The following is a 15,693-nucleotide window of genomic DNA, read 5'->3' on the forward strand; positions in this document are numbered from 1 at the left end:
CTTTCTTTCTTAGGAAGCACTTCTTCCCACTCTACTGACCACCCCTCTCCCTTCCACACCAGCCCATCCGGAAAGGCCAGAGGGACTTGTATTCTGGCTTGAATCAGAGAGGCATCTGATGACAGAGGACCAAGGACACTGCCTCCTGCCAGCCTGGCTCCTCTCCCGGCACCCTGCACCTCCCTGTTCCCTGGGCAAAGCTTAGACCCTGCAAGAGGACTGTTCCTGGGCGGTACGGTGAACTCGTACCCTACAGCCTTGGGCGGTACGGTGAACTCGTACCCTACAGCCTTGGGCGGTACGGTGAACTCATACCCTACAGCCTTATCCCCGGCTTCCTCCTCTGCCTGCTCGCTGCTCCCAGTCCTGGGATTTTGTTTCTTCTTCTCCCTTGACACGTTCTTGCTAGTCAAGCCCTCATGCCTGGCCTGCCCTCTCGTCAGGATATTTATTTGTGTCATTAACTCCCTCCTTTCCCCGTGGATGTTACTTCTCCCTTCAGTTCCATCCTTTTTCTATATATAAGTTGTCCCCCATTCCATCTGCCTTTTTATTTCTCCTGCTCTCTCATTTGCACCCTTCTTTGAGGAGGGACTAGGTAGATATCGGTGGAGGCCTTGTCCCATTCAGAGATCCTGGCCCAGAGCCGGCCCCATGTTCCCTCCCCTTGTGTCCACCTAAGCCCCCAGGTAGTCCTTTCCATCTCTGTAAATGTACTGGCTCCTCTCAGCTAAGAGAGAAAGGAAATAAAGTGTGTTTGGCTGAAAGAGTTGCTGTCCCTCTTTTCTGGGAGGTCCTTAGAGGCTGCCTTGTTTCTTAAGACCACACAGGTCCTTACTACCTTTTGCTAAATTCTCTGCTATGAGCCCAAATGCAAACACTACTTGTTTTCACAGCTGGTAGAGCATTAATCTCTTGGGAGAGGGAAAGAGAGAGAGAGAGAGAAGAGAAAAAGAAAAAAGAAAGAAAGAGAAAAAGGAAGGGAGGAGGAAGGGAAGCAAGGAAGGAAGGAAAAAAAGGAAGGAAGGGAGGGAGGGGAAGGAAGGGAGGGAGGGGAAGGAAGGAGGGAGGGAGGGAGGATGGGAGGGAGGGGAAGGAAAGAAGAGAGGAAGGAAGGAAGGAAGGAACAAGGGTGGGAGGGAGGGAAGGAGGAAGAAGAAAAAGTTAACTCCTCTTGGAAGAAAACGCAGAAGTGTCTGATAGATCCCTGATGGAGTGGTCCCTCAGCAAACGAGTAAGATAGAAACAGAGGCCTTAAAGGAACATGAAGGTGCCAGAAGAGAAAGGCAGAGGTGTAAGGGGGTTTGGGGGTAGACACATGTTTCCATAAGCTGCCCGGGCTGGGGAAGTGGAGGAGGGAGGTGTCTCAAGCAGGCGCTGCTCCCTCACCCCAGAGGCAGCAGGGCCAGCCAGAAGCAGGTTGTGGTTAAGCAGCACAGGATGTGGGCTGTGCTTGCCCGCACCCTCCGCACCACCCTCGGGGGAGGGTGAGAGAGCTCTGGCAGCAGCCAGGGGCCCAGAGACTGCTGTGGGAAGACTTGGTTGTAGAGAGAGGAGGCCAAAGCGTGGAGGAGCTGTGTTCACCCAGCCCAAACCAGCGGCCTCTCTACTCTCTCTCTGCGCTCAGAAACCTCCCTGCCAACCACAGCACTCTCAGTGGGTGTGAACAGTGCTACCAAGGCTGTCCACACACCGTTCTCCTGTGGCCTTGGCTGTGGCTACTTGTTGGTCTATGTTGAGGTGATGCTTCTTTTCCTCCAAGCATCAACACTTCGGCTCTAAAAGAGTCCCCATGCCCTTGCCATCACTGGCCACCCATCAGCAGGCTGGGCCAGGAGCAGTTTCATTCCAGGGATATTTGACTGTGCCTGGCCAGGGCCAGGCATGGTGCAGCAGGATAAAGCAACACCAGCTCTCATTTACTGGGCAGCGCTGTCCTTCTGAAATCGTACTTAACTCTTTATAGGCATTACCTCATTTAATCTTCCCAATGACTCAACAAGGCAGATGTTGCTACCCTAATTTTACAGATGAAGATACTGAGGCTCAAGTCACAGTTAGTGAGGGGAGGCCAGAGCCGAAATTAGCAGCCAAGGCTGTCCAGCCCCATGCTTGGAACATCTGCCCAGTCAGTTCTGACTATGACCATAAAGAATGTTCTCCATTTTCCTGGCTTCAAAGCTCTTGATTGTTGGGGGTAGGAGGTTGTTGGTGTTTTTGTTTTTGTTTTTGAGACAGAGTCTTGCTCTGTCACTCAGGCTACAGTGTCGTGGCCTCAGCCTAGCTCAAAACAACCTCAAACTCCTGGGCTCAAGCAATCCTCCTGCCTTAGCCTTTAAGTAGCTGGGACTACAAGCACCCACCATAAGCCCCAGCTATTTTTTTCTTCCTTTAAAAAAATTTTTTTTGCACATAAAGGATTTATTTTTATTTATTTTATTTATCTATTTATTTATTTATTTATTTATTTATTTGAGACAGAGCCTCAAGCTGTTGCCCTGGGTAAAGTGCCATTGCATCGCAGCTCACAGCAACCTCCTGGGCTTAAGCGATGCTCTCACCTCAGCCTCCCAAGCAGCTGGGACTACAGGTGCCTGCCACAATGCCCGGCTATTTTTTGGTTGTAGTTGTCATTGTTGTTTAGCAGGCCTGGGCCGGGGTCAAACCCGCCAGCCCGGTGTATGCAGCCGGGGCCCTAACCACTGCGCACAGATGCCGGGCCTAATGAGTGCTTTTCTAACTGCTGGTGTGGGCACCAGTCCCATACATACTAAGTGCTAAGGGTTACACATTAAGATAGGCTCTGTCGGGCGGCACCTGTGGCTCAGTCGGTAAGGCGCCGGCCCCATATACCGAGGGTGGCGGGTTCAAACCCGGCCCCAGCCGAACTGCAACAAAAAAATAGCTGGGTGTTGTGGCAGGCGCCTGTAGTCCCAGCTACTTGGGAGGCTGAGGCAAGAGAATCGCTTAAGCCCAGGAGTTGGAGGTTGCTGTGAGCTGTGTGATGCCATGGCACTCTACCGAGGGCAATAAAGTGAAACTCTGTTTCTACAAAAAAAAAAAAGATAGCTTCTGTCTCCAAGGAGCTTGCAATTATATATAAGTAGGAAAGCAGGCAAAAAGTTAAACAGCAACACAAACAAGTGATGCAATTATGCACATGTGAGTGTTGGAAACAGTGCTGCAGGCTTTCAGAGGAGGAACTCAGAGAGCTGAAGTGGTCACTGACAGCTTCAAGGAGGGAAGATTTGATCTAGCCCTGAAGGGAAGGATGGCTAGAATTTGGAAGTAATGGAGAAGTGATTGGTCTGGATGTCCCGCCCCTCCTAACTGTCATGTTGAAATTTGATCCCCAGTGTTGAAGGAGCTGTCTAGTGGTGAGTGTTTGGGTCGTGGAGGTGGATCCCTCCTGAATGGCTTGGTGTCCTCCCCACTATGAGGGGTGAGCTCTCACTTTATTGGTTCACAGAAGAGCTGGTTGTTTAATGGATCCCAGCACCTCCTCCCTCTCCCGTCCCTTCCTTCACCTGCTTCTCCTTCCCCCTCCACCTGTATTGGAAGCTCCCTGAAGTCCTCACTAGAAGCAGATGCTGGCACGAAGCTTGCACAATCTGCAGAACTGAGAGCCAAATAAACCTCTTTTCTTTATAAACTACCCAGCCTTGGGTAGTTATTTCCTTTACAGCAAATCAACTTGAGGAAAAGAGAAGGAAACTGGCCCTTTGGCGGGGTGGGGGGACACTTACTATGTGCCTGTCCTTTCCTAAGTACTAGCCATGTATTGCTCATTCAGTCCTCAATGCGACACTGCAAAGAATGTATGATTGTCTCCATTTTGCAAAAGAGAAAAACTGGCTCTTGGCAATGTCAAGTGATTTCCTTAGGGTCCCACAGCAAGGAAGTGATGCCCCTGGAATTCACACCCAGATGCTCTGGCACACCCTCCTCACAACTGTCTGTTTTACTGAAATAACATGACTGTGGCTGGTCCCCAAACTACACACCCTTGGACCTTGTGGTTCCTGGCTGTGCCAAAGCAGAGAGGCTGACAATCTTTGCCCTTTCTTGGCTCCCTCTCCTCCTCCCCTGAGGGGCTGTGCCCCACTGTCAGCATTCAGGAGCCCACTCAGTCCCTGCCTGATTAGGTCTGAGCAGCTGAGGACAAGGCCAGCTTCACAGAGAGCAGGGCGACCTACAGAGCCTGCAGCCAACCTCTTATCTACCCTCTTACCTGCTTTCTCACTTTCCCCTTTGGTGTTAAGAATGGGACAATTCTCACTGGCCTAAAAAATCAATTCCCTCACCTCTCATGTGCCTCAGGGTCTCACGGCATCACCTCTCCATCCCCTTGAACTTGATCTTTCCTCTACACTCACATCTCTCCTGTGCTAAGATAAGCTCTCCCTTGACCCTGTGTGCACCCTGCCTAACGAAAACATGAGACAAAATAGGTAAAAACAATAGTTTAAACACATTGGACACCAGGCAACAATGGAGAGTAATACATGGGTCACTACAAAAGTTTTGAGACACTGTGTTATGGTCCCTTATTTTACTTCTAAAAACACAGTCAACAGCGTCCTTACTGATGCACACGTGCAAGTTTCAACTTTCTTGGCTGATCAGTGTTGCTGGGAGGGCTTCATTTGTTTCCAGCCCTGCGGATTTTATGTTTTTTTATTTTTGTGTATCTCAAAACTTTTGTAATAATCCACGTACCTGGCAGCACCCATAGCTCAGTGGTTAGGGCGCCAGTCACATACCCCAAGGCCGGCAGGTTCGAACCTGGCCCGGGCCAGCTAAAACAACAATGGCAACTGCCACAAAAAAAATAGCCAGCATTGTGGCAGGCACCTGTAGTCCCAGCTACTTGGGAGGCTGAGGCAAGAGAATTGCTTAAGCCCAAGAGTTTGAGGTTGTTGTGAGCTGTGACGCCACAGCACTCTACCCAGGGAAACAGCTTGAGGCTCTGTCTCAAAAATAATAATAATAATAATTAAAAAAAAAATAATCCATGGGCCAGCACCTGTGGCTCAAAGGAGTAGGGTGCTGGCCCCAGATGCCAGAGGTGGCAGGTTCAAACCTGGCCCCGGCCAAAAACTGCAAAAATAATAATAATAATAATAATAATAATAATAATCCACGTACCTGAGAGGTAGGGAAAAAACAAGGGAAGGCCTAAGTTTGTTCCAGCTTACCACCTACAGAGTTTCCAGGTTGAAACATAGACCCCAGACAAAGCCCAGAGATTTCTCTGAGGTTAGGAGACGGAGATGGGAAATCAAGACTTATGGAGTTTATAGCAGAGAGTACAGAGAGGAAAGAGAGTAATTCAGAGAGAACCCAGAAATTCACAGAAGGCCTCTCTTTGGAGGTTTATCCCCTCAGACCTCATGGTGAAATTTTATTCAAATAAATTTCAACAACTTAATAAAAGCGTACACATTCCCGAGAAAGTTCACCAAAGATGGAACTTATAGCCTGTCCTGTACGATGGACATAGCTACAACTGTGACTTTAACCTTACACAAGCAAACTATGCAACCTAATTGTATGTACCCTCCTATTTTTTTCAAAGAAAAAAAAATAGATAATCTGAATAGCGCCTTATCTCTTAAATAAACAGAATCTTTAGTTTTAAAAAATTTCTCACAAAGAAAACTAGAGACATAGATGGCTTCACTGGTAAAACTTCAGACATTTGAAGAGGAAATAATGTCCATTCTATACAAACTCTTCCAGAAAATTGAAGAAGGAATTTTTCCAATTTGTTCCATCGAGACCAAAATTGTGCTGTGTTGATTACCCTGGTTAATTTTATATGCCAACTTAGCTAAGCCATGATACCCAAATATTTGGTTATAATACACCAGGATGTTGTTGTGAAAGTATTTTTTGTAAATGAGATTAACATTTAAATCAGTAAACTTTGAGTAAAGAACCCTCCGTAATATGGGTGGACCTCATCCAATCACTTGAAAGTTTAGGAGAAAATAGACTCAGGTTCTTTGACAGGCAGAGGAAAATCTGCCTCTAGATTATCTTTGGGCAGCTGCAATAGCAATTCTTACCTGGGTTTCCGACCTGCCCACATACACTGCAAATTTTACACATCCCAGTCTCTACAACCACAAGTACCAGTTTCTCTAACAAAACAGAACCCATTGAGTGTATATACAGTTATCCCATTTCTTGCTGAGAGATTGGTTCCAGGACCTCCCATAGCTACCAAAATCCACAGATACTCAAGACCCTTTTAGGAAATAGTATTCCTTTATCTTTTTCCCCCACCTCTCAGAGATCACGGTCCCTTGTTGCCTACTTTCCAAGTCTTAAAAACTATTGTTTTTACTTATTTTGTCTCATGTTTTAGTTGGCAGTGAGCACATAGGGTCGAGGGAGAGTTTATCTTAGCCCAGGAAGACAGGTCAGTGTGTAGTGGAGAGGAAAGGTCAAGTTGAAATGTGTGGTTTGTACATAGCCTACACATATCATCCTGTATACGTTAAATAACCTCTGGATTACTTACAATACTTAATACAATGCAAATGTATTTTCATATGTTCATAGTTGTACTGTGTTGTTTAGAAAATATACCATGATATCAAAACAAGACATAGGCATTACAAGGAAAGAAACTGTAGACAAATTCCTCTATAACATAGATACAAAAAATTCTTAACAAAACTTTGGCAAATTTAATTCGGTAGTATATAATAACTAGAGATTTTTTTGGAATGCAAAGTTGGTGTACCAGATCATGCCATTGATGTAACTTACCACATTAACAGACTGTAGCACACTAAAAAAGTAAAACCACATTAGCATCTCAATGGATGCAGAAGCTCTTGACAATATCCAACATCCTTAAATGTGGAATGTAAGTGTCTTGGCACAGTAACTGAGAGAATGCCAGGAAGGCTATGTTAACCAGTGTGATGAAAGTGTGCCAAACAGTCTGTGAAGCTAGTGAATGATGCCCCATGATCATATCAATGTACACAGCTATGATTTAATAAAAAAAAAAAATCCAACATCCTTTTGAATGTCATGATGTCAGCCTAACTCACTGCAACCTCAAACTTCTGGGTTCAAGCAATCCTCCTGCCTCAGTCTTCTGAGGATCTGGGACTACAATTGCCTGCCACAGTGCCTGGCTAATTTTTCTATTTTTAGTGGAGATGGGGTCTCACTTACGCTCAAAATGGTCTCAAACTCCGGAGCTCAAGTGATCCTCTCATCTCAGCAGCTTCCCAATGATAAGATTACAGATCTGAGCCACTGTGTCTGGCCCCAACATTTACTTTTGATAAAAATTCTTAGCAAACTAGAAAGAGAAAAGAATTTCCCCAACCTGTTAAAGGAAATCTAAGAAAAACTACAGCTAACATCATACAAAAGATGAAAGACAATGCTTTTATCCTAAGGTCATGAACAAGACAAGAATGTTCTCCACTTCTGTTCAACATTGTACTAGAGGTACTAGCCAGTGTAATAAGCCAAGAAACAGAAACAAGAAGGAAAGGAAAAAATTAAACTACTTTGTTCACAGACAACATGATTACCTATGTTGAATGCCCAGTGTTGGGTGGCTACTAGAATTAATTGACTGTAGCAACTTTTCAGGGTACAAGATCAATATATAAAAATTAGTTGTATTTTTATATGCTAGAAATGAACAACTGGAAATTGCAATGTATAAAATACCATATACAATAGCATCAAAAATGTAAACATTGACTACTGCTATACACATATAATAAGAAATTGTAATACATTGGAATAATAGGATAAAAGTGTGTATGTACTGAATTCTAATCCACTTTAATAAGAAAAAAGTAATAGCTGGGCGTTGTGGCAGGCGCCTGTAGTCCCAGCTACTTGGGAGGCTGAGGCAAGAGAATCGCTTAAGCCCAGGAGTTGGAGGTTGCTGTGAGCTGTGTGAGGCCACGGCACTCTACCGAGGGCCATAAAGTGAGACTCTGTCTCTACCAAAAAAAAAAGTAGATAATATAAAAAGTTGACCTTCAAGGAATAACATTATAAATATTACCTAAAAATATAGAGAAAAATAAAACAAAAAATTAAAAGGACAGTGAACGTGGTGGAAGAGGAGTGGACAGGAAATTGATTTTTCCTTTCAAGACTTATAGTACTGTCCTAGCACTCTGGAAGGCCAAAGTGGGTGGATTGCCTGAGCTCACAAGTTCAAGACCAGCCTGAGCCAGAGCAAGACCCCATCTCTAAAAATAGCCGGGCATTATGGCGGGCACCTGTAGTCCCAGCTACTTGGGAGGCTGAGGCAAGAGAATCGCTTAACCCCAACAGTTTGAGGTTGCTGTGAGCTGTAACACCATAATATTCTACCCAGGGTGACAAAGCGAGACTCTGTCTATAAAACACTCTAGAAAAATGAAAACTAATCTATAGTGACCGTGAATCAGTAGTTGCCTGAGGATAGAGGAATAGGAGGAGAAAGATATTTTCAGGGTGTTGGAAATGTTCATTATTTTGATTGTGGTGATGTTTCCACAGTGGATACATATGTCAAACCTTACCACTTTTTATATTTTAAATATGTGAAGTTTGTTCATGTCAGTTTTCCTTAATAAAGCTGTGGGTTTTGAAGTTTTGTTTGTTTGTTTTTAGGACTCAGAGTCTTGTTTGTTTGTAGGACTGAGTCTTGCTCTGTTGCCTGGATATGAGGGCAGCAGTGTCATCTAACTCACAGTAACCTCAAACTCCTAGACTCAAGTGATCTTTTTGCCTCAGCCTCCCAACTAGCTGGGACTACAGGAGTGCACCACCACTCCCAGCTAGGTTTTCTATTTTTTTAAGAGATGAGGATCTCGTGATGTGGCCCAGGCTAGTCTTGAGCTCCTGGCCTCAAGCAATACTCCTAGGCTCCCAAAGTGCTAGGATTACATGAGTGAGCCACTGTACCTGGCCAATAAAGCTATTTTTTAAAAGCACAAAAAGAAAAGAAGAAAGGGGAAAAAAGCCAGACAGGACACAAGTTTCAAGAAGGGCTCAGACAAAGGGCAGTGTTTCTTGACTTGGTCTTCACAAGAATCACCTGAAGCAGTTTGATAAGTCCTGATGCCCAAGCTACATCCCAGATCCATAAAATCAGAATTTCTGTGGGTGGCACCCAGGCACCAGTTTTAGGGAAGTGGAGGCAGATAGAGGGTCACTATGTTGACTAGGCTGGACCTCAGTGGCTATTCACAGGCATGATCATGGTGTACTGCAGCCTCAAAATTCTGGCCTCAAGTGATCCTCCCACCTCAGCCTTCTGATTAGCAGTAACTACAGGAGGGTGCCACGGCACCCAGCCAGCACAAATATTTTCAGTGCTCCCAAGGAGGTTCCAAAGTGCGGTCCATGCTGAAAACTGGTGAATGGGGGAATAGGAGAGAATATGAGGAATACAAGGTATTAAGAAGTGTGGAAAGGATCCAAAGCATTGGTGAAATACAGGCCATGGAGGGGATGCCCACGGTAGAGGGAGTCAATGAGAAAGTAGGATTAGGAGAACTATCAAAGGCAGGAACAAATCAGGAATGAAGCATGAATAAACTGGAAGTTCATTCTCTCTCTCATGAAACTAGAGTCTGTGTGTATCTTAAGGAGATGATCAGCAGAATCATTTCTCTAGGTATCTGGTTGTTAATTCCTTTCTCCTTTGGGAACCCTGGTCTAGGAAACTCCCACTGTCATTAAACTCTCCCAAACCTCTTTAAATTATTTGTGAAATCTGAGAACAAAAGGAAGGGTTCCCAACCCTGGGATCCAGGGACTGGCATAAAGGACATAAGTGGCCTCCAATTCTTCCTCTGAACCAGAGACTCTCAATTCAAGCTGCTTCAGAATCATTTGGGGACATGTCTGGAATAGAACCTCAGTACTATATTTTTAATAAATCTCCGAGGCTCCCAAAGTTTCAGAACCATCACTAATCCACTGACTGAAGAGGACAGCTATTAAAAGTTTCCCAAGCCCCCATCCAACCTCAAACTCTAGCTTTCCAAGTAGACGGAGAGAAAGAATATGGGGGTTTTTTGGTGATAAATTCAATGAGTGTTTATTAACTTTCACATAGATACCAAGGAGTATTTTTTTTTCCAATTTTATTTTTTCCCCATTCACTATAGGATTTGCAATAAAAAAAATTCTGGATGGGGAGAGCTGAGAGAGGGAAGGAGGGAGGGTGGGGGAACAGGGGTGTGGTACAAACAATTAGAAGAGGGTCCTTATCTAACAAAAGCAATCAATGTAGCCTGGTTCTGTGTACCCTCAATGAATCCCCAACAATAAAAAAATTCCACTCACACTGGCCCTCACCCACTCACCTGGGGCCCAGTACTGAGATGAGCGGGGAGAGGTTAGTGACTGGTCCCAGATCCCCAGGCCCTGTCTCCAACCTGCAGCCCTTCACATGGCACGTCCCCAAGACCCAAAACCGAAATCCACCAGTCATGTGTCCCTAGAAATTCTGTTGCACCGGAATGGAACCCATTAGCTATAGCCAAATCAACAGGTTACAGACAGTGCCCTGATAAAGCATTTTATGTGATGAAGGGTTTCTGATCCCAGTTTATCACGCACAAGGTAGGAGCAAGCCAGGGAAAGATCCTGGGGAAAGGAAGATAAATTGGCAACTGTGACACAGCTGGTGTCAACTGCTCAACAGGGCCATCAAGCTGAGGCCAACCCCTTTGCAGAGGGTCACACACACCCTCTGAGTCTTGGTTAGAAGCGAGTCCCAGGTACCTTGATGTTCCACCACCCCCACTCATGATGTCATGGAAACTTCTGTGTGGCTGGACTTCTGAGCACAGCAGCCTGCCTGTGGCCGGGGAGGGGCAAAATCCCCAGAACGGTTGGGAAAGGGGACTAGAGTCAATAAGTCCGTGGGAATGTAGCAGGTAGACCCGTCCCCAGGGGGTCCCCCAGGGTCTAGAAACACCAGACAGGCAGGGAATGGTGGGAGACTGCTCATCACACTGTCTGTGTGGGGCAGAGGAAGGGAAGAGATGAGAGAAGGGCACAGGTGGGGCAGGGAAGGAAGTCCCAGCCAAGTCAGGACAACTGCCATCCTCTGCCCAGGAGCTTTGAAAACTCCAGGCATCTGCTGAGTGAAAGAAGGTATTTTTATTGTCTGAGCAAAGAAGAAGGTACAGTTGATAACTGATGCTTCTAGAAGACGCCAGTGCCAGGGTCATTTGTTCCTAGACCAGTTTCCTCCAAGATGGCTGTACTGAGCATCATCCCGATCCCGGAGGGGCTAAGAGAGAAGAGAATAGTCAGAAAGCAGGGTCAGAAGGCTCAGGGTGGCCCCAGCTGGCCCTGGGGATGAGCTCTCATGCGGGCCTCTCCAGTCGCCCCCAGCAAGGGATACCCCAGCAGGGTTTTCGCACATGCGTAGCACACCCAGCAGCAGCCTCTCCAGCTCCACTCCCTCCTCCTCCCATTCTCGCCTTCTTCCCCTCAGGGCTCACCTGATAGACCTGCTCATTCCTTAACAGAGCTTGAGTGTCAGATCCTAGAAGAACCAGAGAAAAAGAGTCATCAGTGGTATAGGAAGATGGAACAGTGAGACCTCATGAATACTGCAAAAGGACTGCAGCTGGTCACAGCCTCTCACATCATGAGCCATGTGGGTACAAATTCTTCTAACAGCCAGTGGTAGGAGTCCTTAGGAGAATGCAAGAGTGACTTCCAAATGAAACTGAACCTCTCCCATTCTATAGCTGGCACGTGATCTCCTTGGTATACACACACACACACACACACACACACACACACTTGTTCTGCCCTTCCACTAACCCCCAGAGAGCCTTCCAGTCTCATGTCCGGCAAAGCAGTAGACTCCCAAAGCGAGGAGCAGAGTGGCAATGATGTCGGTGATAATGATGCCAGCAAGGGTGGCTGGGTCCAGCTCCACACAGTTCTGGCACACTGTGGGGGAAGGGAGGAGAGAGGAGAGGTAAAGAACCTTTAAGATCAGGGAACCATCTCTGTCTCCTAGAGCTACCCTGGAATGTCTCAAGCCAAGACCCAAACCTCAGTAAGATCCTGGGAGAAAAGCCTGGTAATGGCTTTGCTACATCTATCTTCACCCTTCATCCCAAAGACTCCCCAAGGACAGCCAAGAAGTAAACCCATCTTACAGCAGGGGCATTGGGCCAGACCTCTCTCCCAACCAGGCTGTAATAACAAGGCCTCTACTCCTCGTCTTGTTTGGTTAAGCTCTCTCCCACTTTGATGCCCACAAATCTAGCTTGTACATTACAGGAGTGACTGCAGTTTGTTTAGACAGCAGAAGGGTTCACCACAGCCCCTCTAGCCAGAAAGCTCTCACATCCAGAGACCCCATCCATTCCAACCCACAGAGTCCAGGAAGCACATACTTCGATAATAAATTTGCACAGTAGATACTTTCTGGACCTTTTCATCTGTCTCATTACACAGATACATTCCTCGTGGGTCCAGGATGCGTTTTCCCAGGTCCAAACTTGTGTTGCTTGGCAAGAGTGTTCCCATTGTTCCCGCCAGCCACATGATGCCACCGTGGCAATTTAAAAACACTTTGTCCTCAAGTTCCTCCACGGGTATCTTGAAGGGGCTCACTAAGGGGAAAAAATACCACCATTGGAGATAGCTCTTGGGTCTCCACCAGGCCCCCTGCTCTGCTCAGGCTCATACTTAACAAGGACCACGTTCCTAGCCTAGGACAGTTTATAATTTCTATTGACAGAGACAGAACTCAAGAAACAAGCTTCAGGAAGTTCTCCCACAAATGTCAGGGGCCAGGGAGGGCATGAGGATGTGGTCCAAGCAGAGGACGTGTCCTGAGGGACTTGGAGCAAAAGAGGAAAGCTTGGAGCTGGATCAATGCAAGAACCTTTCTAAAAACTGTGTTCAGACCACCAGAAAGTAAAAGAAAGGAGCATGGGAAGGCAGAAGAATGTTCCTCGGTTGAAGATGTGTGTATATTTCTTCAAGAAAACTTCTTATTCTACTTCCCAGCCCACTCCAACTTCCTGTCCTCTTCCTTCCCCATTGCTCCTGCTATGACAAATCCAAGAGCACGCGACTCTCGCAACTAGAGCCCTTCCCAGGGCCAAGGATGGTTGTGGGTAGGGAGAAGCTAGTCTGAATTACCAGCACAGTGGTCCAGAAGGGTCTGGGGTAAGGTCCATGTACAGATTTTTAGTTGTTCCACCTTTGGTTAAAAGGAGGGACACCAGCCAGGCACAGTGGCTCATGTCTGTAATCCCAGCACTCTGGGAGGCCGAGGTGACAGGATCCCTCAAGGCTAGGAGTTTGAGACCAGCCTGAGCAAGAGCAAAAGTATGTCACTACTTAAAACAGAAAAATAAGCCAGACATGGTGGCAGGTGCTTGTAGTTCTCAGGAGGCTGAGGCAAAAGGATCACTTGAGGCTCGGTGCCCACAGCACAGTGCTTACGGCACCAGCACTGACAGTGGCAGGTTTCGACAGTGGCAGGTTCGAACCTGGCCCAGGCCAGCTAAATAAAGACAACTGCAACAAAAAAAAGAGCCGGGTGTTGTGACGGGCATCTGTAGTCCCAGCTACTTGGGAGGTTGAGGCAAGAGAATCGCTTGAGCCAAGAGTTGGAGGTTGCTGTGAGCTGTGACGCCATAGCACTCTACAGAGGGCAACATAGTGAGACTCTGTCTCGGAAAAAAAAAAAAAGCAAAAAAAGAAGGATCGCTTGAGTCTGGGAGTTCGAGGTTGCTGTGAGCTAGACTGAGCCCATAGCACTCTAGCCCAGGGAACAGAGTAAGACTGTAAGAGAGAGAGAGAGAAAGAACAGAAGAGGGACACAGAAAAAAAATTATTGAATTTTTTCCTGGAACTTGTTACGAGTCAAGTCTTATGGAGAATTTAAGTGTTATCTAAAGGTGGGCACAGAGACTTTCTAGATCCATTGACTTGTTTTGACAGCCTGAGAGCATCTCCACCGCCCACAGGGGCACTGGAGCGTATACCTCCTAACGCAGAGAATTGTGGAGTTCACATTCTCCCAGAGCTTCACATTCGATCGCCAGTTCAAACATGAGAGCACCTTCTAGAAAAGCCCAAAGTAACTGTTTCTCATGTCTGTGAAGCGGCTGGTGAGTGTATGGTGCACACTCATGTACATCGATCCTTCAAATCCCACGGTCATGTCTTTCTTGGGGATGTGTTTCCAGTGGAAATCCTGGGTGTCCCAGTGCAGTTGACTATTAAGTAATCACTGGACCCAGCTTGCTTGGGATTGAGGAGTTTCCTGGCACATGGGACTGCCAGTTTTATTTATTTTTTTTATTTTTTATTTTTTGTAGAGACAGGGTCTCACTTTATGGCCCTCGGTAGAGTGCCATGGCATCACACAGCTCACAGCAACCTCCAACTCCTGGGCTTAAGCGATTCTCTTGCCTCAGCCTCCCAAGTAGCTGGGACTACAGGCGCCCGCCACAACGCCCAGCTATTTTTGGTTGCAGTTCAGCCGGGGCCGGGTTTGAACCCACCACCCTCAGTATATGGGGCCGGCGCCTTACCGACTGAGCCACAGGAGCCACCCGGGACTGCCAGTTTTAAAGCTGAAACTAGCAAACTGGGATGAGTTAAAATCATAACCATATACTCACCCCCCAAATATGCCCTCCCTCTTGCTCAACCTAAAGTTAACTTTTCTCTTAAAGCACTACCCTGGGAGCTGGGGTATGGCTCCCAGAGTGATGCAATCTGGCCAAGCGACCAAAAGTCCTGATCCCAGAGGCCACCAGCCCTGGAAAGAACAGTGCTTGCAGCTTTGCCTCCATTTCCGGCCATGAACCATATAGATCTCTGGTCTAAGGCCTTCCGAGAGACAGCCAAGGCCAATATGTGCCCCCTGGATGGAGTTATTGAGAGCCAAAGCCTGTTTCCCAGACCTTATGCTACATCCCAGCCTTCCCTCCTTACACCGTAGGTTGCCTGGTGATTTGAAGCTAGCATAAGAAGCAAGTAAACCTCACTCCTGGTGATAATGTCCCACTTAGCTCCCTTCCCTGGACTCACCAGGAGTAGCCTTACCTTGGGGAAGAAAGGCAGCCAGTATCAGACCAGCCAGAAACCCACTGTGTTCCATCTCCCAGTGGAATTTATCCAGTACATAAAACCAGGTCACTGAACTACCAGCCAGGATGAGAGCTGCCCTCCCCAACTGACTCACCAGTACCGGAAAAAGTAAAGAGATGGGAGGAACTAGAAGATGTCTGCTTCTCTACTCTCTGCCTTTGATGATGGCAGCATCAGGGCAGGGTAGGCTCGAGGTGGGTAGGAAGGAAGCAGGTGCAAATTGCTTGTTCTCGGAGCAGGGGGCTGGCAAAGAATATGGAAAGGTTGTCTGAATAGAGTCCCTGTTGACCATATAACTATATTTACTTGCCACCTAAAACCTGCTACCTCTCAACACCTTGTAGGAGAAGCTGTGAGCCTTGTAGCAGAAACCAAACCAGCTAGGTTTGTCCTGGAAGCTGGTCTTTCTCAGAACCGGGCAGCCAGATCAAGCAGATTCTTGCCAGTGGGAGGTTGGGCTTGAGAGCCCCGCAGCCAAATTGAATCCTGACCGCCTACCCCTGGGGCCTGGGCCAAGTCATGGAATTTTTCAGAGTCCGATTCCCTTAGTGTCATAGGATT

The 15,693-nt window shown here is 46.9% G+C and overlaps 2 protein-coding genes and 1 non-coding gene across 5 annotated transcripts in view; 1 reads left to right on the forward strand and 2 right to left on the reverse strand.

The window, feature by feature from the left end:
• Nucleotides 1-279, forward strand: part of LOC128587788 (T-cell surface glycoprotein CD3 epsilon chain) — a 59,596-nt gene extending 59,317 nt beyond the window's left edge. For all 3 annotated transcript variants that reach the window (XM_053594153.1, XM_053594151.1, XM_053594152.1), the window contains one exon: nucleotides 63-279. In XM_053594153.1, coding sequence (XP_053450128.1) covers nucleotides 63-119 — 57 coding nt within the window. In that variant the 3' untranslated portion in view covers nucleotides 120-279. The remainder of the gene's footprint in view (nucleotides 1-62) is intronic.
• A 10,162-nt stretch (nucleotides 280-10,441) lies between these two features.
• LOC128589501 (small nucleolar RNA SNORA54) lies at nucleotides 10,442-10,556 on the reverse strand. The gene has a single exon (XR_008381066.1). It is a non-coding gene; the product is annotated as a small nucleolar RNA SNORA54 (small nucleolar RNA).
• Nucleotides 10,557-11,135: 579 nt separating this feature from the next.
• Nucleotides 11,136-15,235, reverse strand: LOC128587873 (T-cell surface glycoprotein CD3 delta chain). The gene is made up of 5 exons (XM_053594329.1): nucleotides 15,088-15,235; nucleotides 12,414-12,632; nucleotides 11,830-11,961; nucleotides 11,502-11,545; nucleotides 11,136-11,287 (listed from the first exon to the last, which is right to left on the reverse strand). The coding sequence occupies exons 1-5, from the start codon at nucleotides 15,140-15,142 to the stop codon at nucleotides 11,222-11,224; spliced, it is 516 nt and encodes a 171-aa protein (XP_053450304.1). The 5' UTR covers nucleotides 15,143-15,235; the 3' UTR covers nucleotides 11,136-11,221.
• Nucleotides 15,236-15,693: the final 458 nt, after the last annotated feature.

This window comes from Nycticebus coucang, chromosome 6, assembly GCF_027406575.1.
Source record: "Nycticebus coucang isolate mNycCou1 chromosome 6, mNycCou1.pri, whole genome shotgun sequence".
Lineage (NCBI taxonomy): Eukaryota > Metazoa > Chordata > Mammalia > Primates > Lorisidae > Nycticebus > Nycticebus coucang.